Genomic DNA, 21,115 nt, shown 5'->3' with positions numbered 1-21,115 from the left:
CAACCAATCGGGCCTTCAATCTTTCCAAAGTACCATCAACATGTTGCTTAACTTTGTAAACCCACTTACAAGGTAAAGCTTTTCGACCATGAGGCAAAGGAACCACATCCCAAGTGTAGTTGGATTGCAAAGCTTCAAGTTCAGCAGCCATGGCTTGCAGCCAACCTGGATGAGAACAAGCTTGTGCATAACTGGTAGGTTTTAAGATATGAGAGGTGTTGTGAATGGTGGTTTGATTAGGTTGAGAAAGAGTATGAACAGAAATAGTGGAAGGGGTGTGAGTAGATGAGAAACAGGAATGGGTGACATCAGTAAGAGTTATAAGATTGCAGATGAGAAGGAGTTTTCCCTAATATAGACCTAGAGGACCTTCTGAGAGGAGGAACAGGGGTGGGAGAAGCCACAGCAGGTTCAGATAGGTTAGAAGGAGGAGAGGATACCAAAATTGGATCCAAAGAAGGAAAAATAGGAGAGGTAGAAGTCTGAGGAGTAGATGGAGAAGAAAAAAAATCAGAATCAATAAGATGTTTTGAAAAAATAGGAGGAACGTACTGTGCAGTAGCAAAAGGAAAGATATGCTCAACAAAATGCACATCTCTAGAGATGAAAATCTTTTTAGTATGCAAGTCCAATAACTTGTAACCTTTCTGATTTATAGGATAGCCCAGAAGTGCACAACTTCTGGCCCTTGAGTCAAACTTACCTCTCCCCTGACTCAAAGTATTAGCATAACATAAGCAACCAAAATGTCTTAAGAAATGATAAGAAGGGGTTTCCCCAAAAATCAATTCAAAAGGTGTCTTGCCATCAAGAACTTTGGATGGGAACCTGTTAATAAGAAAAGTAGCTGTTAAGATACACTCTCCCCAATAAATCATAGGAACTTTTGATTGAAACATAAGTGCCCTGGCAGTCTCAAGTAGATGTATGTGCTTCCTTTCAACAATACCATTTTGTTGAGGGGAAGCAACACAAGAGGTCTGATGAATTATGCCAAGGGAGTTGAAGAAACAGAGACCTGCTTCACTTTTCCCTAGCTCAAGAGCATTATCTGATCTCACTATCTTTACCTTTGCATCAAACTATTTGTGCACCATTTATATAAAAGACTGCAAAGCATGAAACGAGTTACTCTTACTAGCCAATAGATATGCCCAAGTAGCCCTGCTATAGTCATCAACTATAGTAAGAAATTATTTATGATGATTATAAGTTGGTACCTTGTAGGCCCCCAGGTGTCAACATGAATTAACTCAAACTTGGATTTAGATTTATTAAGACTGATAGGAAAGGGAAGCCTAGATTGCCTAGCTTGTGGACAAATATCACAATAACAATCAAGACTAGAAGGAACAGAAATGAAACTGACATTTTTCATTGATGTTAAAGGCAGATGCCCAAGTCTAATGTGCCACAACTTTACATCAGAAAGTGCACTAGAACAAACAGAAAAAGGAAAAGAAACAGATTGGGAATCAGTTGACTGAAGAATAGACTTCTTAGGATTTGGCTGAAGCAAGTAGAGACCCTCCTTAGCCTTACCAAAAACTTGAGGATTCTTCATGGAAAGGCCCTGCAGTAGACATTCATTAGAAGTGAAAAAGATTGAAAGGTTGAATTGACAACATAACTTATGAACTGATAGTAAGTTATATTTGAAACTAGGAACATAGATGACATTAGTCAGAATTAGGTCAGAAAACAAACATACAACACTAGTATGAGTAACATTGATAGATTCTGAATTAGAAAGATTGATGTTTAGAGGAACTGTAAGGGGGGACATAGATAAGAAAGAATCAGGATTAAAACACGTATGTTCTGAAGCACCCGAGTCTACAATCCATGTATTTGAATTGAAAACAGAGAAACAGGAACCAAAATACTTCATTAGTGTACCAGCTACAACATTTGCATTGATCTCAGAAGCATTTGAGAAGTTGGTCTTATCTTCCACCTTCATCTGTGTGAAAGCTTGAAGTAGCTCTTTCCCATTTTGAAACAGAAAATTGATTTGTTCCTGAGTGAAATGTTGATTGATAGCATGAGTAGTGGATCCAACTTCTGCCTCTTCCATGTTGACCACTGCATTTCCTCTTATTTGACCATGACTTCCCTTTTCATTTGTAAACTGAAAGTCTTCTGGAAACCCAATCAATCTATAACAGTTCAACTTCAAGTGTCCATTCTTTCCACAGTGGGTGCAGTTTGCATTAGGATCATATTTTCCTTTTTTTCCTTTGAATTTCTGAAACTGTTTTTGAGGTTTCTGTGAGCCTTGTGAGTTGTCATTTCTAGGATATGTATTTCCAGATCTGAATGTGTTACCAGTGAATTGTTGAGGCTGCCTTCCTCTATGCTGATTCATGTTACTATTCACCATGAAAGATGATGAATCAGAGGGCATAAAAGGACTCATGTAAGTCTCCCTCTGATTTTCATCTTGCAAGATCAAGGAGTATGCAATGTTGATGTCAGGAAGTGGATTCATCATTAAGATGTTTCCTCTAGCCTGAGCATAAGTGTCATTGAGCCCCATAAGGAAGTGAATAAGCTTTTCATCCTCCATAGATTTCTCCATTTTATGTTTTCCTTGACAGACACACACACATGAACATTTGATGTTTGAATTTAAAGAGTCTAGTTCATCCCAGAGTCTTTTAAGATTAGTGAAATATCCTGCTATGTTATTGTTTCCCTGAACTAACCTGCTTAATTCCTTTTGCAGGTGAAAGAGTTTAGCACCATTTGACTGACCAAATCGATGCTCCAAGCTGAGCCAAAGTTCTCTAGCAGATCTGGAGTAAATCACACTATCAGCAATTTCCCTGGAGAGAGAGTTGAGCAACCATGAAGTAACCATGTCATTACATCTGCTCCATAGATGCAGATCTGAAGAACCAACAGCTGGTGCAGGCTGATCCCCTGTAATGAAACCCAGCTTGTTCTTTGCTGAAAGGGCAATGAATGCAGATCTCTTCCATGCCTGGTATCCTTTGCTATCAAAGATACCATTAACGAGGGTCATACCCGGTGCATCTGAGTTTGTGAGGAAATAGGGGTGATTGAAATCAATTCCAGGAGTAGTGTTAGTACTACCAGTTGTCGTTCCAGTAGAGACTACAGAATCAGGCATTTCTGTTGCTTAGGGTGATAGATTAGAGAATTTATTAATAGGTAAGCTCTGATACCATGAAAGAAAGCAAACAGGACTTGAAAAATTTCTGTGTATATTGATCGATCCAATTTACAATTCTTGATCCTATATTTATATACAAAAGAGGAAATAAAATGAACCTTCTATTCTAACTGCTATGCCAGATGTACAAGATTAATTGGCTTAATCTATAACAAACTTTATTCCTTTTCTATGTATGTATGTTGCATATTTCAGCCATATGCATATCTATTGTCTATTGGGCCATTTATACGAAATGGTCTGATGACTTCTTTTATCTGAGATGGGCTTTTAGCTAGCCCAATGTTAAAACAATTCTTCAACCCAGAGTGTACCACCCTTTTGTCCTTTTCAGACCATATGAAAGGATTAGACTTTTCCGATGAGATCAAAGCCAAATATGAAGCTCTTGTCTGCTTGTTTGTCTTTTCTCCCTTTGATATCTCCTTTCCTTGTTTATCATCAATAATTCCAACAAAAAACAGAATGCCCCCTCTTTTCATTTGATGGCTTCCACATGTAATAATGCCAGGACATATTTGTTACATACGAACCAAGAAGAGTTCATCGAGGACAAGTAACACATGATATATATCAACCAAAGTAGAAATAATTAACAAAGAGATAATAGATGTTTTTTTAATAAAAAAATTTGTCCAATCTTTATTGGTAGAGTTACTCTTGTTCTAAAAGAAATTATGTAATTCAAACTACAACGATAAACAAGTGTTCAAAATCATTGAATAAGCCTCAATTTCTTATTCTTTGAATTAAAATATATATTACCAAGAAGTGCATAAGGCTATTACGAATCAAAATTGTTTGATTCTTAAAATACTTTAGAAAATGTTTAATTCCTAAATAGAAAAAAATTATAAATTGCACTTTGAACTTGTCCAAAAAAAATCTAGCTACATATTAAAATTTCACTAACATTTAAATATTTCCTATTATATCTGAGTGAATTTTCATCTCCTCTCCATAGCTCTGAACCCGTTCGAAGTTGATTGGTGTAAGGTACACACATTTTTGTGTCATTTAAGACGTGGCATTACTAAATTACGAGTATAATCTACGTATTTTTCGTTTTTAAAATAGTACGAGTATACTGGTAATAACAATGCTAATACACATTCTTTTGGACTGTTAAAAAAAAAGAAGAAGATGGAGTAAAACAAAAGGCTCTCCTTCCCGCCAACCTCAACCCTTCATTTCCCGCCAAAATCCGAACCCTAACTCCAAAAATAGAGGGAAAATTCCCAATCTTGACCTTCATCAATCATCACTCTCTGCTCTGCTCTACTCTCCTCTCTCTTTTTCTCCCTCTCTCTCTCACACACACAGAGATTCACCCTTTCTCAGTCAGCAATGGATCTAAGCGACGAGGTTAGGGCTACGCATAAGCGAACTTTCCTCAAGTTCTTTGAACAAACTGTAAGTATTTTCTACTTTTTTTCTCTCTCTTCGCGTGTTATCTACTTGATATAATTTGCTTAATTTGACGGACTCCGAGTTGTAATTATGTATTTGTTTGTTTTTTCTTTTGTTGATTCGTTTTTTATTTTTGTAGGAATTGGACACGGAGCTGAAGAAGGAATTTGAATCTATGATCAACAACAATAGGCGTCGTGTCATTATGGACCTCTCTGATTTCTACAATGACAGAGAAGGCTCTGATTTGGCTCGCAGGTTTAATCCTTTTCATTAATTTTAGTGATGTCATTTTTGGCTTGTATAATTCGAGGAAAAAATCAAGAGTGGTTTTGGGTTTGTGTTTTGAAATTGAAGTACTATCTAGGCTTGTTGGTGTGGTTTTTCTAGTTTTTTTGCTTTCAGGTGCAAATTTGAGGGAAAAATATTGAAAAAGACGAGTTTTTTGATATTTTCCAAGTATTGAAGTTTACCTGGGGTTATTGATATTGGTGGTTCAGTTTGTAAATTTCTTCTTTTCTTGAATTGTGTAGGCTTCTTCAGAATCCAAGTGAGTATATGCAACCGTTGGTTGATGCTTTAACCGATATGATTCGGACCCATAATCCCAAGTACCTTAAAGAAGGCGAGCAAGTCTTGGTTGGGTTTACTGGTCCTTTTGTTTCGAGGAGAGTAACCCCAAGAGAGCTGTTGTCCCGTTTCATTGGTTCCATGGTCTGTGTTGAAGGCATTGTTACTAAGTGTACGTCTTCTGAATTTGCTTATAGCGCTCATTTCTAGCTCATATCTACTTTGACTGTGGTATTATGCCAGTGTATTATATAGATCTTAAACTAACCATATTTACTTTGGGCCACTGAATTTATTTTTAATGATGTGCCTTAGATTCACTCCAAAGTTAATGAGTCAGTAGGAAGGCCTAATACATTTCTGAGTCATTTTTGTACTGTGAGTATAGCTGATTTGGGGTCTATGGTGAATACTTTGATGAATGTTTTTTTAAAAAAAAATGCTTCTATAATGGTAAAAGCAATGAAAATGGGGAACTATTTACCTGGTGGGTAGTTATTTACACTGTGCCGCAAAGGTTTGGGTGATATGATACAACTGATATGTGTTTGACAGCTGTATGTTAGCAGCAAATTTTCATTTGAAATGACCTGAAATATATTCATGTCCATTTGACAGGGGAAGACATGTATATGTCCAGTGAATAAAGTTATGGTGATATAGTAGTTTCTTGCTTGTAATGGGCCATGTCTATATCAGTACCAGTTGCTAGTAAAGGGATGATGAAAACTGGACTTTCTAGGACTGTAGTTCTAGTATTATATGGTTTAATTGATTAACTAAGAAGGATTAGTGATTTCTAAATAGCTGGATTGGACATGAGATTACCTATTATATCCATTTTTATTGGTGATTATTATGTTCCTTGAATGCATCACGTTATAAGCATTTGAGATGTTTGGTAGTTTCAGTAACCAGTGTGCAGTTTGCTGGTGTGGAACTGGGAAAAGATTGCATGTCATGGATACTAAGCTGTTAGCACAAGTGTCAGCATAAAGTACTGTTAGCACAATGTAGCATAAAGTACTGGACTTGTGCTTATCAGAATTGGTTCCATAGTGGTGCAATTGTGCAACTGGAGAGTGGCCCTTGTTTCTTCTGCGCTGTATACTTGTGCCTTTTCTTCTAAATGGACTGTAAGGCCAATAATTTGCAAGCTTCCTTCTTCCTGATACGCATATATGTACTCATGCCATTGCCAAGTTTAGTACAAGAATTGGAACTTCAACCAGTTGTGCATATTTGTTTTCCAAAACTAAACCAATTTTATCCTTTAGCTTCCTACATCACCAAATTAATATGATTAAGCATAGTTGGGCATATTCAAATTCAAAAGCACATCAAAGGACAATAAATACAGAGAATTGATATCAAGCAATAAGATAATAAAATATGCCAAACATCATTAGTTTGACTGTGCTGTCTTCTGTTGCTTTGTTTCATTATTAAAATCCATTTTCTGCTTGATTTTTCCTGCTCATATTTGCAATCTGAAGTATTTGCTAATATAAAACACATATTCTGTTATTTCTTGTTGTTTATAACTGAATTATGTGTCTAAATTTCATTCTCTAGTCAAAGAGAAACATGAGATAGGTTGATGCTAGGACAGATTTCATCTGTCATCAGCTGAAGTTTGAGTCATGAATCATCTTCTTGTTTTATATTTAGTCCTTAGCTTGCGTCCACTTTTTGAGTTATAAATCATTTTCTTGTTTTATATTGAGCCTTAGCTTGGATGCCACTTTGTAATTGACTCTTTTAATAAAAATTATTAATGAAAGCTGCTACTTTCAATATCTATAGGTTCTCTTGTGAGGCCAAAGGTTGTAAAGAGCGTCCACTTTTGTCCGACAACTGAGAAATTTACGGCCCGTGAATACAGAGATATCACATCTAATGTTGGTCTGCCAACTGGTTCTGTGTACCCGACACGGGTAATGATGAACTGATATAGGTTTCAGTTTTGGCCTTATTTGTTTAGCAAAACAAAATTTTACAAGAGTGATTATGTTGCAGGATGATAATGGCAATTTGCTAGTTACTGAGTATGGTTTATGCACATATAAAGATCATCAAACTTTATCAATGCAAGAGGTGCCTGAAAATTCTGCTCCTGGTCAACTTCCTAGAACAGTGGATATTGTCGTAGAGGATGATCTTGTTGATTCATGCAAGCCTGGAGACCGTGTAGCAGTTGTTGGGGTATATAAAGCTCTTCCTAGTAAAAGCCAAGGAAGCATGAATGGTGTATTCAGGTGTGTGTTTAAAGTAACATACTGCTTTATTTCCCTCAGAATAGTTAAATGTTGTTTTCTGTATGTAATCCTGTCCATCGATATTGTTGTGCAGAACAATCCTCATAGGTAACAATGTGTCTCTCCTGAACAAGTCAGCAAATGCACCAAACTACACAGAGAAAGTCCTTAAAGACATCAAGAATATATCTGTTAAAGATGATACTTTTGATCTTCTTGCTAATTCACTGGCACCATCTATTTATGGGCATTTGTGGATAAAGAAAGCAGTTGTTCTGCTCATGCTTGGTGGAATTGAAAAGAACTTGAAAAATGGAACTCACTTGAGAGGGTAAGATAACTCTTTTACCTCTGGTCAGGCTACCTTTTGTTGTCCTTAGCACTTAGCACCAATGAAGACATTACTGCTTCTAGTTCATTCAGACAACTATCATAATTTTTTATGTACTGTAACTCCTCTATATGAGATTGATTCTTGAGGTCTCACAACAACCATTTTTACTGTATTTAGTGATATAAACATGATGATGGTTGGTGATCCATCTGTTGCAAAGTCTCAGCTACTGAGAGCAATTATGAATATTGCTCCATTAGCAATATCAACTACTGGTCGTGGTTCTTCCGGAGTTGGTTTGACAGCTGCAGTTACTTCTGATCAAGAAACAGGTAACTTTTTTTCAAAAGCAGAATCTACGTTGTATGTGAAGTAAACTGACAAATATGTACTTGGAAATAGGAGAAAGAAGGCTAGAAGCTGGTGCCATGGTACTTGCCGACAGAGGTGTTGTTTGCATTGATGAGTTTGATAAAATGAATGATCAAGATCGAGTTGCTATACATGAGGTTATGGAACAGCAGACTGTAACCATTGCTAAAGCAGGAATCCATGCATCCTTGAATGCTCGATGCAGTGTAGTTGCAGCTGCAAATCCCATATATGGTTCTGTAAGTTTTTCAAAACAGGTCCATCTAAATGTGTAATAGCCTTAAGTTATGTATCATTTAACTTTTCTATACCATCTCGTTTTTTACAGTATGATCGATCATTAACTCCAACGAAGAACATTGGACTTCCAGACTCACTGCTCTCTCGTTTTGATTTGTTGTTTATTGTTCTGGATCAAATGGATCCTGGGGTTGATCGTCAAATTTCTGAGCATGTTTTGCGCATGCATCGGTATCGTTCTCCAATAGATGGAGGTAGGTTGGCAGTTATGTTTGAAAATCTTCATGCATTGCCTTATCCTAGTTTGTATGAATGAAGTGAATCTATTTTACCTTTTAGGTAGCTCAACACTAGATAATGATTCAAGATATGAAGAGCAAAATGACAAGGATGAAATGCCCGTCTATGTTAAGTATAATCGGATGCTACATGGTAGAAATTCAACTCGGAGCAAAAAGGATACATTGACCATCCAGTTTCTCAAGACTTACATTCATTACGCAAAAAACAGGATCCATCCTGAGCTGACTGATGAGGTAATTAAGTGTAACTTGTGCAATTGCATAGCATCATTGCGTTTTCTTGCAGGATTAATTTTTTTATGCCTTGTGAAATTGAATTTTGAAATACTCCTTAAGATTAAGCTGTAATAAACCTTGGTCATATCTTAGCTTCATCTCACGTGAACCTTGATCAATGTACTGCTCTCTTGCTGATATTTATAATGATAATCATTTGTAGGCATCTGATAACATAGCTACTGCTTATGCCGAGCTTAGGAGTGCCAGTACAAATGCAAAGGTTGGTATTTTATGTCTGATATCCAGATAACTATCTTGTTATGTTATTTGTGTGATGTAATTGATTTGTCTTAATTTCCAATAGACTGGGGGAGGAACACTTCCAATTACTGCCAGAACTTTGGAAACAATTATTCGGCTCTCAACTGCCCATGCCAAGCTGAAGTTGAGAAGACAGGTGAGAACTTATTTGATTACAAGTCTTATATAGGAGGATTGAAGTTCCCCACATATGACTGCTTAGGATTAGAGGTCCACTGAATATGAAAAACCATCATCGACAGAAATTGACCAGTTCTTGACTTTAATCAATGAATTTGGTAATAACCAAAATTGAGTTTTCTGGTTTCATTCTTTCCTTGATTATCTGCACTGTATGGATCTTCTTTTTTACTCAAAATTTGTTTCCATATCTTTTCTGGCAGGTTTTGAAGTCTGATGTAGAAGTTGCTCTTCAAGTTCTACATTTTGCCATATATCATCAAGAACTGACTGAGATGGAGGAACGTGAGCAAGAGAGAGCAAAGGAATTGGGGAAGAAGCGCAGTGCTGACCATGATGGCGGTAACAATGCTTCAGCTCGTAAACGCAGAGCTGAGCATGATGCAGGTGATGAATCAGCTGATCATGAAGCCGGGGGAGTTGGGTGAGTTACTAGCTATAAAATATACATAGTTCAGCTATCATCAATATTTTTTAGTCTTGGAGATATCTTGTTTATCTGCAGGTATGTTTTTTGGCAAGTGGTTTTCTGATAACTGATAAGTTCTTTCATCAAGTAAACAGAAGTAAATTGCAACTTCCTCACATTTAATTACTTTGATGATCTATCTATATGGTGTTTGTTTGTTTTATCTATTACGATGTTTCCTTCTAATGTTTATGTTTCTAAAGTGTTCTTTTGTATTCTTTTGGAAAGTGGTAGTGAAGCGATGGAAACTGATGATACTCCAGCAGCTGAAATCAGCACATCTCCTGAGAGGTCTGTGTAATTAACTAATTGATCATTGAATGCATTTCCTTGTACTCCGGGGTTGTCAATTATGGAATCTAACATCTCTGAACTTGCAGATTGCAAGCATTCAGTGCAGCACTTGGTAGGCACAGGAACTTACAACATGTGGAACAACTTCCAGTTGCTGATGTGGAGAATGTTGTCAACAATGGGGCGACTGTACCTTACTCAAAGGCGGAGATAGAGAAATTATTAAAGGTATGCAAGTCCTTCGATTACAAATTTCTTTGATGTCCTGAGTTCCAAACGTATGTGTATATTACCTCTTTTTTCACAAGTAGGCAACACTGAAATGTGCATCAGTTGGATACAGTAGTTTTTGAATGTATAACAGCTAACAGGGAAAGTGCTCTAATGTGCAGATGATGGAAGAGAAAGGCCAATTGTGGGTACACAGTGATACCAATGTAGTTTACTTCATGTAAATCAGTCCCAATTGGAGCTCCAAATGCAGTTGTCTCCTTTCTGATGGATTGTCCAAAGCCTAAACTATATGGGAATACACCACTTGTTATTGAGCCATAACTTCTCTTATATTTCTGGTAGTATTATGGTATTCCTCTATCTATCCCCACTTTGACATTCAGATGTAGATCTGATGAAGCATATGAATCTTACTTTTTCTGTTTTAGGAAAACCAAATGGGTAATGCATTATGTAATGTACAATTTATGATGACTACCAGCTATTTAACTTTAACCAGAAGTTGTCTCCTTTGACTGAAAAGTTGCAATTCAACGTTATTGGCTGAGTTAGGCTGAACTTCACTTGGTCATCCTCTTAATCACCAAGGTTAAAAAAGAAACATTTGTAAGAGCAGTATACATGGAATGTTACAAAATGAGAGCAAACAAGAAATGTAAGGAGAAACGTCAAACGAGAAGAGAACTTTTTTTTTTTTTTAATACCAAGTGTTTTTATGTATATAGGTTTGTGCTATGTGATTTTGGATACCTCTATTTATGAGATTACATTGAAGAACGTCAAAAGGTGAAAAATCAATGAGGAGCTAGTTTTTAACCTTAAGAATTTGATCGGCTTTCACCCCAAGCAGTAACGCTTTTCCATACAATCGTAAGGTTAATTAATTCCCAACATTGCAAAGATCACTTTGTATATATATCTATGTGATGACAAGTTTAGTAACAAGAAACTCCAAATGCATATTGTTAGCAAATCCGAAATTATTTATATCACAATTATAATATTATTATATCTCACTCAATGTGAGATAATAATTATTAATCACAACAAAAGGACAAAATGCTTTTCTCCCAGAATCTTTTAAGAAAGCTCATGTATATTACATTTTTAATTCAACAAACCAAATATTTACTACTCCATAACAATATATTCACTAAAGAATTCCGTTATTATTTGATCCTTTTTATAATAGTTTCACATTACGCTTTCAGCGATAAACCAAGATATAATGTGAAAATTTATAGGATAAGAATTCTTTCATAAAAATATGAACAATTAGTCCCAACTCTGAAGTGAATAAAGAAAAAAACTTTATTGAAATAAAAAAAAACAAAAAACAAAATATATAATGAAAGAAAAAAGATAATGATTCATGGGACCAAACAAGTTGGAGAAGTATTATGACTGAAAATTTATGTTAATTTGCAGGGGAAAAATTAGAAAAATCATGGCCACTGCCACTGGTCTCTTCTTCCTTACAACCTCTGCCTTTTCTGTTACCTCTAAACGGCCCTCTGTTTCTCTTCTTGTCAATAAAGTTCACTCTTTTCGACTCAGAGCAGCAAATGTAAGTCTCTTCTCTATAAAAAAGATTACATTTTTCCTTCAATTTTCAAGATTACGTGATATTTCAAGAAAATATGCTTCTGCTATTTGTGGGGTAAGTCATTTTGGTTTTGTATTTTGTTTGATTACAGATAGAAGGAAGTGAAATTGAAGGAAAAGAGGAAGTGGGTATCAGTGAAAAGAAGAAAATATTTGTTGCTGGTGCGACTGGGAACACTGGGAAGCGGATTGTTGAACAGCTTCTGGCAAAGGGTTTTGCTGTTAAGGCTGGGGTTCTTGATGTTGATAAGGCTAAATCAACCTTACCGGGTCAAAACCCTGATCTTCAAATTGTGGGTTTTGTTTTCATTTTTTGTTATTTTAAGTTAACTTTTTAGAAATTAATAGAAGTTAATTGCTCAATCAGTAGTTGATTATGCAGCAAGTATGCTACTTTAAGGGTTAGATGTTAAGCTCAAAGAAAGTTTTGTTAATAGGGGAAATGCCTTTAAATTTTACCTACTATATATTGGGTTATTTGTCCAATTCTGTTTTTTTTTGTCTTTCAATTTGAACAAATATGTAGCTTGTTTATTCTGCTTGATCTTGCTTACACTCCTCCATCAACTTAAAGAGTTTGTTTTGGCTGGTGTATTCAGGTGATACTTATTGTAGTTTAGATAGAAAAGGATTAAAATTGGAGATTATGTCAAAACCTTTAAAATATGATAGTTTAGTATAAAAAGTAATTGGATTTTATTTTTCAAACAAAAGGCATTGCAAATGTAATTGAAAAAAAATCAGGGAAAAGCTGCTTTTGAATGTAAGTGAAGAGCTAACTATGAAGTATAATGTTCACTTTTATTTTGTAAACCTTTGAGTTATTTCACTTGAAATGATGAAATCAATTCTAATATGTTATTTTCAGGTGAAAGCGGATGTCACAGAGGGATCAGCAAGACTAGCTGATGCCATTGGGAATGATTCAGATGCAGTAATATGTGCTACAGGATTTCGGCGTTCACTGGATTTTTTGGCTCCATGGAAGGTTAGTTTGCTACCTTGCCATCCTGTTTTACTTCTAACTTAGCAGTTTACTTATCATTTCTGAAATTTTATGGTTATGTTTTCTCTTTATGAAATACTGATTGACTCATTTGGATGATCTTTATAATAACATGAATTGCAGGATAGGCAAACCGCTCAAAGGAAAAAGAAAAATATAATAATTAATAAGATGAAAACAAAAGAAAGAAGTGTTGATTAAGTTTGTCAAGAGTCCATAACTAATTTCAGTTAGAGAAGCCTCTTTACATGATGACACCCTTTCCACCGTTGCTACCCATGCGCACATTCTTGGCATTGGAAAAATATTACAAAGTCTTTTTTGTTCTTTTAAGATTCACAATTGAGACTTTTATGAGTATGCTACCACAAGATATTGCTGCTGACACTCCATATGGTAGATAGGGTCTTTCGAGTTAAAGAAACTTCATTCCATTGAAGATTTGTCTACACTGCAGAAAGTAAATGGAAGACTGAACAGTTTCATGTTACTAATACTTTTTTTTTTCTGTTTATGGAGAAACTTTTCATTCTTTTCTCAGAATCCAGGGGAGCAGGCTGTTATTATCAATTGTTTCTCTGGCGGGGTTGTTGGTGCCAATTGTTTCTTTTTTTTTTCTTTTTCCCCAGCTTTTTGTGCTACTATTAATCCACCCTAGGTCTGCCATTTAAGCTAATTTCAAATTTGAACAGTTTAGTACACCAATTTAACCTCTAAGATCTTAGCTCCATAATAATGCCTGTTATAACGCCTGGAAAACAGGAATCAAGAATGGCGCGGTTAAGCAGGTTAAGGCCTACTAGGTTGAATTCAGAATGGATCTACTGTCAGAAAATCAATTATTGTTGAAACCGTTAGTCATGTTTCAGGTTTATGAAAGAATTCCTTGCCTGTTAAGTAAAGCACCATTCTTGATTTCCTTCCCTAGCTCTCAACTGGATTGGAGATCATATGTGATTGAGGTTCTCCAGAGGCACAACAAAATAAGCTAATGCCAGAAATTTTAATAGAATGAAAGAAGTAACCTGTGGGAGCTTCGAGAAAAAGTTATTTTGTATACTTATCTGTCCGTTCCACAGATGAAGCAAACATCATATCGGTTCTGATGTTTGCTTAGGTGTTGAATGCTTAATACAATCGAAAAGTTGAGAAGGCTTCTCGAATGTTTTCAAGCAAAAACTTGAGAGCAAGACTGGAAATGTTCTAAAATGTATAGGGTGCAAACATATATCATCTTATTTCCTTGGCTTGCTTTCACCTTAAATTTGTCTGGTAATTCTATTATGTTCCTTCTACACATTTAGTATGGCCAAAAAGGCCTCTGTTGATGTCTTGCCTTCCAGATCATTAAACTCACAACCTTCTCTTGGTTATTCTACTAAAGTAAATTATGAAGCAATTATCAGATCTTCGAGTTGTTGGCTCACCACCCTAATTATTATTTTGGTGGGGTTTTGATGAATTATGAAGTATTGTCCTTCCACTACTATTGTTTAATCCCTAGTGTACCATTCTTTCAGGTTGATAACTTTGGCACAGTAAACCTTGTTGAAGCATGCCGAACACTTGGTGTTAAAAGATTCCTCCTTGTTAGTTCCATTCTGGTCAATGGAGCTGCAATGGGCCAGTTGTTCAATCCAGCATATGTATTTCTCAATGTTCTTGGACTGACATTGATAGCAAAGCTCCAAGCAGAGCAATATATTCGGAGATCTGGCATCAATTACACAATAATAAGGCCTGGTGGGCTAAAAAACGATCCACCTCAAGGAAACATCGTAATGGAACAAGAGGTAGCAATATGCAGCTTACTCATTGTTTAGTTACGTATATGTGTGCCATATGGTTTTCCTAAGATTCTCCTTGCTTTTCCTTCAAAATATAGGATACCCTTTATGAAGGCTCAATATCTAGAGATCAGGTAGCTGAAGTAGCAGTTGAGGCATTACTCCATCCAGAATCTCATTACAAAGTCCTGGAGATAGTAGCTCGTACTGAAGCCCATAAACGTTCATTCAAGGAACTATTTGGTTCCATAAAACAGCAGTAGCTTGTCAAGATGATGTTTTCTGTCTATGTTTATACACATGATTTATAAATATAGTTACTCAAAGACCACAATGCAACAAATTTATATTGCAACATCCTTCTCTGCAATCTTGTAACAATGGAAGTGAATGATTAAAAGAGAGCTTATTGACACCCCCTTTTCTTTTTACATGTTTTAGTAAAATCTCATGTTTGTCAAAGAAATGCAGAAAATATTATGCCAGAAAGGTGAAAAATGTAACTATAACTATAATAATTAGGAGTCTGAGTAGCTCAGTTGGTTAATTATCCATGGTCTAGGCTTCGATCTCCACCTTTTAATTTTCTTTACCAGATCCATTTTTTTAATTTTTGTTTTTTGCATCATCATCACTGAATTATCAATCTAGCAGTCAATAATACAGTATTTCTTTATTTCATGATATCTTTTTGTTGTTTTCTTTTATTAACCTCTATGTTTGAACTCAAAGTTTTTTTTTTTTCTTCAAAAAAACCATTATATGAGAATCAAACATTATTCAAGGAGTCAAAAAAGTTTATAGACACTAACCAAACATATTCGTTAGTAATTTCGAATAATGAAAGAATTTGAGTAATTTAAAAAAAGAAATTGCTGCAAATCAGAAGTTTCTTTGTTTGCTGTCCTAATTCAAACATACTTTTACAACAAGTGAAAATTGAAATATAAACTCTATAATGCGAGAACTTAGATGTACGTGTGAATACTCATATAATCGAACTCCAATACGAATAATTACTAAAAAATAAATAAAAGGACTTTCGAGAACATTTTATGGCGGTTAATTAACAGAAATTAAAACTGGATTATGCTAACAGCATGTTATCCAAGCAAGGCCACTGGTTTTTCTTGCTCAGAACCCTTCTGCTCAAACCTCCAATCCATTTTCTGTCCACACTAAAAATCATATTTTTCCATCTTAAGCCAACAACGTACGTCTCTGCACAAGTTTTCGCTTCGAAGTTTCAGCAAGAATTCTCTTTGTGGGTAATGTATAATTGTGCTTTTAACTTTTCATTTTGATTACAGATGGAAGGAAGTGAAATTAAGGAGGAAAAAGAAGCAGGTATTGGTCAGAAGAAGAAAATATTTGTTGCTGGTGCAACTGGGAATACAGGGAAGAGGATTGTTGGGCAGCTTTTGACTAAGGGTTTTGCTGTTAAAGCTGGGGTTCGTGATGTTGACAAGGCTAAATCTGTTTTACCCGAAGGGAACCCTCTTCTTCAAATTGTGAGTACTCCTTTAATTTCTTTCAATTTCGGATTCTTGTTTACTATAAATTGGTTGATAGCAAAGCTGAGGAGTTTTAGGGCTTTCAGAATCAAGTTGTCAATTTAATAAAGTGGTTGTTGAATTAACTTTACTAATTATGGATAAACGAAATAGTAATAAGTTCTTAATATTACTATTAATTCAGAAATTTGACTTTCTTACATAAAGCATCAGTTTGAGCAATACTAATGAACTGTGTTGCTTGAACTCTTCAAAAATGTCAACAACTGAATGTCTGATTCTCCAAAAGTAGTGTATTTTTGGACGAAAATGAAGAGTCCGCACAACTTAGCTATTGAAAAGTGAAATGCCAAATTATTAATGAGAATGGAGTTGTAATTTGAAATATTACATGTTTTCCATAAGAAGCTATAAGTGGGTGCTGTACTTCAGTGTCTTAGAGTTTTTAAGTGCATGAGACTTTGGTATATTCAGTTCAACCAAATAATATTACAACTTACAAGTTTAGGTCACAAAATTTTGTTATTATGCCTCCGTAAGAGTTTGTTTTATGGGAACTTTCATTCAGTTCATTAGTAGGACAGCTTTCTCAAAACATTTCTAGAGAATCTAGGAACAAGCGACTATTTATGACTTGGAGAGCCTCACTTCCAAACTAGAACACTTCAAATTTGAGTTTGTAGATATACATTCTTACCTGCCTACGCGTATTACATGTCTTGCCTTGTCATTTTTACTCAAGCTGTCAAATCTGTAGTTAGTTTTGGAGATAAAATGAAAACCTTCTACCTTTCTTATAAGAAATTTCAGTTTTTGAATATTGCTATATCTTTAACCTTCTAACTTTGGCCTCCTTCTAACTTTGCCTACAATAAGTCTAAATTCATTTTCAACACTTATAAGACTTGGTGCTACTTGAACACTGCAACGCTCCAAGTTTAGCTATTTGATATAGGCTAAAAAAAGCTGAATACATTCTTCTGCAAATGGGAAAAATAGATAGTGAAGGAAACGTATACCTTCTCTGGAAAGGAACAACTTGTTTATGAATACTCCCTGTGGGAATTCCATATTGTTCTAATTGTTCTCAGGTGAAAGCCGATGTGACAGAGGGATCAGCTAAACTAGCTGATGCCATTGGTGATGATTCTGATGCGGTAATATGTGCTACAGGTTTCCAGCCTTCGTGGAACTTGTTGACCCCTTGGAAGGTTAGTCAACTCCAATCCACAAAAGAGTAGTATTTACCAGATCCTTCACACCTGATCTTGATGATCAGCAAAGTGAGATGATTTTGTGATAGGCTTGATGGGAGTTTCAGTCTCATTTTTATGCATTGCAATGTCTTTTCAGTACTTAAATTTTAGTCTTATTAGCTTGAAAATCACACTGTGCTTGTTAGTTTGCAACTGCAAGAACATGTTGGTGAATTCAATATGGAATGCATGTTTTTTTGGAGAGTCCTCATTATCTTAAAAGATTCTCGATACCCAGGACAGGAAAATGTAAAAGGAGTGACCAACGTCATAGCAATTGAAGTTCAATTTTTTCGCTTAAATGAACATTCTAGTTACTGAATTGGCATTCAAGCAAGTATCATCTTGAAGATAATAGTTGTTATGGTTTTGTTTTCTCCTTTTATTTTACTTTATTACACCTCCTCTTGACATCGTTTAGCCAAGCGCTAGGTAGTTGAGAGTAATTCAAACTCGAAAAATTTTAATCTCAATTTTTACTGTTATGCGTAACGTCTTCTGGCATCAAGAGATTTATCTTCATCATTTCGTTTGGTGAAAGAAAAAAAGAATATTTGCATGTGGAGTGAAATCTTGAAAGCCTCCTTTTATCCTCCTACTTTCTATTTTATTGCTTTCCTTTTCAATTCCTTTGTTTACTCGTCTGCAGAATTTAGAAAAAATTCTCGGACAACCATAATATAAACACCATGAAATTTAATGTATTCCTTCCCCATACATTAACAACAGTGGGTGTGATAAGAGTTACTGAAAAAGTAAGTTGTAAGTTTCCAGTAGCTAAAAGTTAGTGCATTTGACAAACCAATCTTTGGAACTTCCTCTCTGGAGTTAAGTTGAAGCAGAGATTACTGTATCATCTCTTAGACTCAACCCTCTTTAGCTTTCACTTGGGATCTAGAAACGTCAGTTGTAGAAACAAATATGGTGCTGGGCAACTCTATTAAAAAGAAATGGTCCAAACGATACCAACTCTGGAGCATTTCAGCTTTCACTTCTCTGATTTGCTGATAGCTCAATTCTGCTCATGCTATTGTTCTGTTCCCAATAACCTAGTTAATAATTAGACACCACTCATATCTTATACATAAGAAGTGTTAACTTGAGGTGAGATTAGATAGGGATTTCGATGCCTAGTCTCCCCGACTCGCTTTGGGATCGAGATGTAGTTGTTGTTGTATTCATTTTCATGTCTTATGTCAATGAATTAGCAGAGGTGTTAGATGTCCTTTATAAGCATTATCCATGTTCACATGCAGATGTCCTATAACTTATCATCTCCCTTGTGCATTTCTTTGATTTTGAATATGGTTAAAATCAGAAAACGCATCCTATCATTGTTTTATTTTTTCAGGTTGATAATTTTGGCACAGTGAACCTTGTGGATGCATGCCAAAAACTTGGTATTAATAGGTTCATCCTTATAAGTTCAATTCTTGTCAATGGGGCTGCAATGGGTCAGTTGTTCAATCCAGTCTATATAATCCTTAACGTTATGGGACTCGTATTGGTAGCAAAGCTTCAAGCTGAGAGATACATTCGTAAATCTGGCATCAACTACACAATAATTCGGCCTGGTGGGCTAAAAAACGATCCTCCACAAGGAAATATAGTCATGCAACCAGAGGTAACATTATGTATAGCTTACTCCTGTAGTGTTCCATTTCAACAATGTTCCAGAAGTCCTTTTTTGCATCTAATGCTACACACTCTCGCTTCCCTCAATTTAGGATACCCTTTTTCGAGGCTCAATATCTAGAGATCAGGTAGCTGAAGTTGCAGTTGAGGCATTGCTCCATCCAGAATCTCATTACAAAGTCGTGGAGATAGTGGCTAGTACAGATGCCCCTAAACGTTCATTCGAGGAACTCTTTGGTTCAATAGAACAACAGTGACTTGTAAGCATGCAACTTTTATTCCATCCACAAATGTTTCTTTGATATATACTATATGCAGCATTTCTCTTGTGTAAATGATGATATGCTGTTGTGAACTTGTGATAGGAACTGGGTAAAAAGTCTGACAATGCTCACTTACTTTCCCTGGGAATAAGTTCTTGCACTAAGTTCACAACCCTAATCAATAGAAAATTTCCACTTTCCAACAGTGCGCATGTTAATGTTTGCGTGCTATTTGGCTTGCCAGGAATTTTGAGTTATAGTACTAGTGTCTTGTTTAAGCGCTGTGAGTGTCATTTCTTTATTTATTTTTCATGATGATCACCAAATATCCAACAACGACAACATACCCAGTGTAATCCCACAAGTGGGGTCTGGGGAGGGTAATATTTACACCGACTTTACCCTATCTGTAGAGACGTTTTCAAAAAACCTTTGGCTCAAGTAAAAAACAGGTTTGAAAAGGAAATACAGTAGTGAATCACCAAACATCAACTTATCAAAAATAAATTTGTCTTATAATAAGATGAAGAAATCCCAACAAAGTAGAAAGTAGCAACAAATTACAAAAATTGATTAGAAGAAGAAAGCAGTCAGAGAAGCAAAGGCAGCCATGAAAACAGGGACAAACAAAGTAATAGCAGCACTCTCCATTGAAGGTGAAGGTGAAGGTGAAGGTGATTCTTCTCCAGCAGCCATTGCTCCTCCAACATTTCCGAAAGCGACTAGCATCATCATGCAAATGGTGAAAACAGCCAACTTCTTAATACCTTCCATTTTTTTCTTCAAAAATTTCAGTAAAATACAGAGAAGAAAAAGAGAACTCTGAGAAAGGGATAACAAGATTGATTAAAGTGACTGCCTTAAGTGTGTATTGAAAGGACAATAGACATGGCTTTTATAGGAAAAAGTTTATGGGAAAAAAACAATAATCCTCCAGCTATATTATTCGAGAATATTAAGAACAAAATATTTTTGAGGGTGATGGGTTGTCAAAATAATAAAACTAGTAATATTAGCTTTATAGATACAGCCTGGACTAAACAAACTAGAGGTTCCCCACTTGTTATTAGATAGAAAGTTTGTTAGTTTTTGATAGGTTAAGCTAATTAAAGCTTCAATGCCATGTGCTGATCACTTAAATTGTTTAGAGATTTATCAGTTGATCAACTTTTCAAAATAATTTCTCTTAATTCATGCGTTAGTGGTCCTATTCACAAGAAAATTATTTTAACATGGCTCATCTTTTCGATAATGTTAAGAGTCACCATATGCCACATCTTACTTATGTTTGGGTCAGATTGCGCGCTTAATTCTTAGGTAAATAATTGTGGAATTAGTGATATTTGTTCAGATTTATTATCAAGACTACTCTTATCATTATCTTTTCTGATCAGTACTCTCAAAAGCAGGACGTGACAAGGTTCATGAAGCTTGAAACGAAAAACAAGAAGAAACTACACATATTTTAGACAACGAAAATTACCACTCCGTCTGTTCCCTAATTACTTGTCCACTTTTCCTTTTTTAGTTGTCCGGATTACTTGTCCATTTTGACAAATCAAGAAAATGACAATTTTTTTTAATCTATTATACCCTCAATTAATTAATTTGAAAAATGTTGAACTTTTTGAAAATCTTAAGTTTTTA

The 21,115-nt window shown here is 35.5% G+C and overlaps 4 protein-coding genes across 6 annotated transcripts; 3 read left to right on the top strand and 1 right to left on the bottom strand.

Annotated features, from left to right (window-relative positions):
• Positions 1-308: 308 nt before the first annotated feature.
• On the bottom strand, positions 309-3,136 carry LOC107058600 (uncharacterized). Its single transcript, XM_015304489.1, has 3 exons — positions 1,712-3,136; positions 1,424-1,573; positions 309-1,082 (listed from the first exon to the last, which is right to left on the bottom strand). Exons 1-3 carry the CDS (start codon positions 3,134-3,136, stop codon positions 309-311), a joined length of 2,349 nt encoding a protein of 782 aa, XP_015159975.1.
• Positions 3,137-4,363: 1,227 nt separating this feature from the next.
• On the top strand, positions 4,364-10,917 carry LOC102588993 (DNA replication licensing factor MCM3 homolog 2). Its single transcript, XM_006365497.2, has 16 exons — positions 4,364-4,612; positions 4,749-4,867; positions 5,143-5,351; positions 6,986-7,116; positions 7,199-7,437; positions 7,532-7,768; positions 7,949-8,103; positions 8,174-8,382; positions 8,472-8,637; positions 8,723-8,919; positions 9,125-9,184; positions 9,269-9,361; positions 9,609-9,829; positions 10,103-10,165; positions 10,255-10,396; positions 10,561-10,917. Exons 1-16 carry the CDS (start codon positions 4,547-4,549, stop codon positions 10,621-10,623), a joined length of 2,370 nt encoding a protein of 789 aa, XP_006365559.1. The 5' UTR covers positions 4,364-4,546; the 3' UTR covers positions 10,624-10,917.
• Positions 10,918-11,770: 853 nt separating this feature from the next.
• Positions 11,771-15,231, top strand: LOC102588666 (uncharacterized protein At2g34460, chloroplastic-like). Its single transcript, XM_006365496.2, has 5 exons — positions 11,771-11,969; positions 12,100-12,300; positions 12,876-12,995; positions 14,534-14,806; positions 14,899-15,231. Exons 1-5 carry the CDS (start codon positions 11,817-11,819, stop codon positions 15,061-15,063), a joined length of 912 nt encoding a protein of 303 aa, XP_006365558.1. The 5' UTR covers positions 11,771-11,816; the 3' UTR covers positions 15,064-15,231.
• A 631-nt stretch (positions 15,232-15,862) lies between these two features.
• On the top strand, positions 15,863-19,746 carry LOC102587902 (uncharacterized protein At2g34460, chloroplastic-like). 3 transcript variants are annotated; one of them, XM_006365495.2, is made up of 6 exons: positions 15,863-16,013; positions 16,111-16,311; positions 17,406-17,525; positions 18,922-19,194; positions 19,298-19,465; positions 19,571-19,746. In XM_006365495.2, exons 2-5 carry the CDS (start codon positions 16,111-16,113, stop codon positions 19,460-19,462), a joined length of 759 nt encoding a protein of 252 aa, XP_006365557.1. In that variant the 5' UTR covers positions 15,863-16,013; the 3' UTR covers positions 19,463-19,465; positions 19,571-19,746. The 3 variants fall into 3 exon arrangements, with proteins under 3 accessions (XP_006365557.1, XP_006365555.1, XP_006365556.1); XM_006365493.2 differs by lacking the exon at positions 19,571-19,746 and having other exon boundaries at positions 15,864-16,013; positions 19,298-19,540; XM_006365494.2 differs by lacking the exon at positions 19,571-19,746 and having other exon boundaries at positions 15,864-16,311; positions 19,298-19,540.
• Positions 19,747-21,115: the final 1,369 nt, after the last annotated feature.

Source organism: Solanum tuberosum, unplaced genomic scaffold, assembly GCF_000226075.1.
Source record: "Solanum tuberosum cultivar DM 1-3 516 R44 unplaced genomic scaffold, SolTub_3.0 scf00552, whole genome shotgun sequence".
NCBI classification, from domain to species: domain Eukaryota; kingdom Viridiplantae; phylum Streptophyta; class Magnoliopsida; order Solanales; family Solanaceae; genus Solanum; species Solanum tuberosum.
Note: the sequence above shows the minus strand (reverse complement) of the source record. Positions and strands in the feature narration are given on the sequence as shown.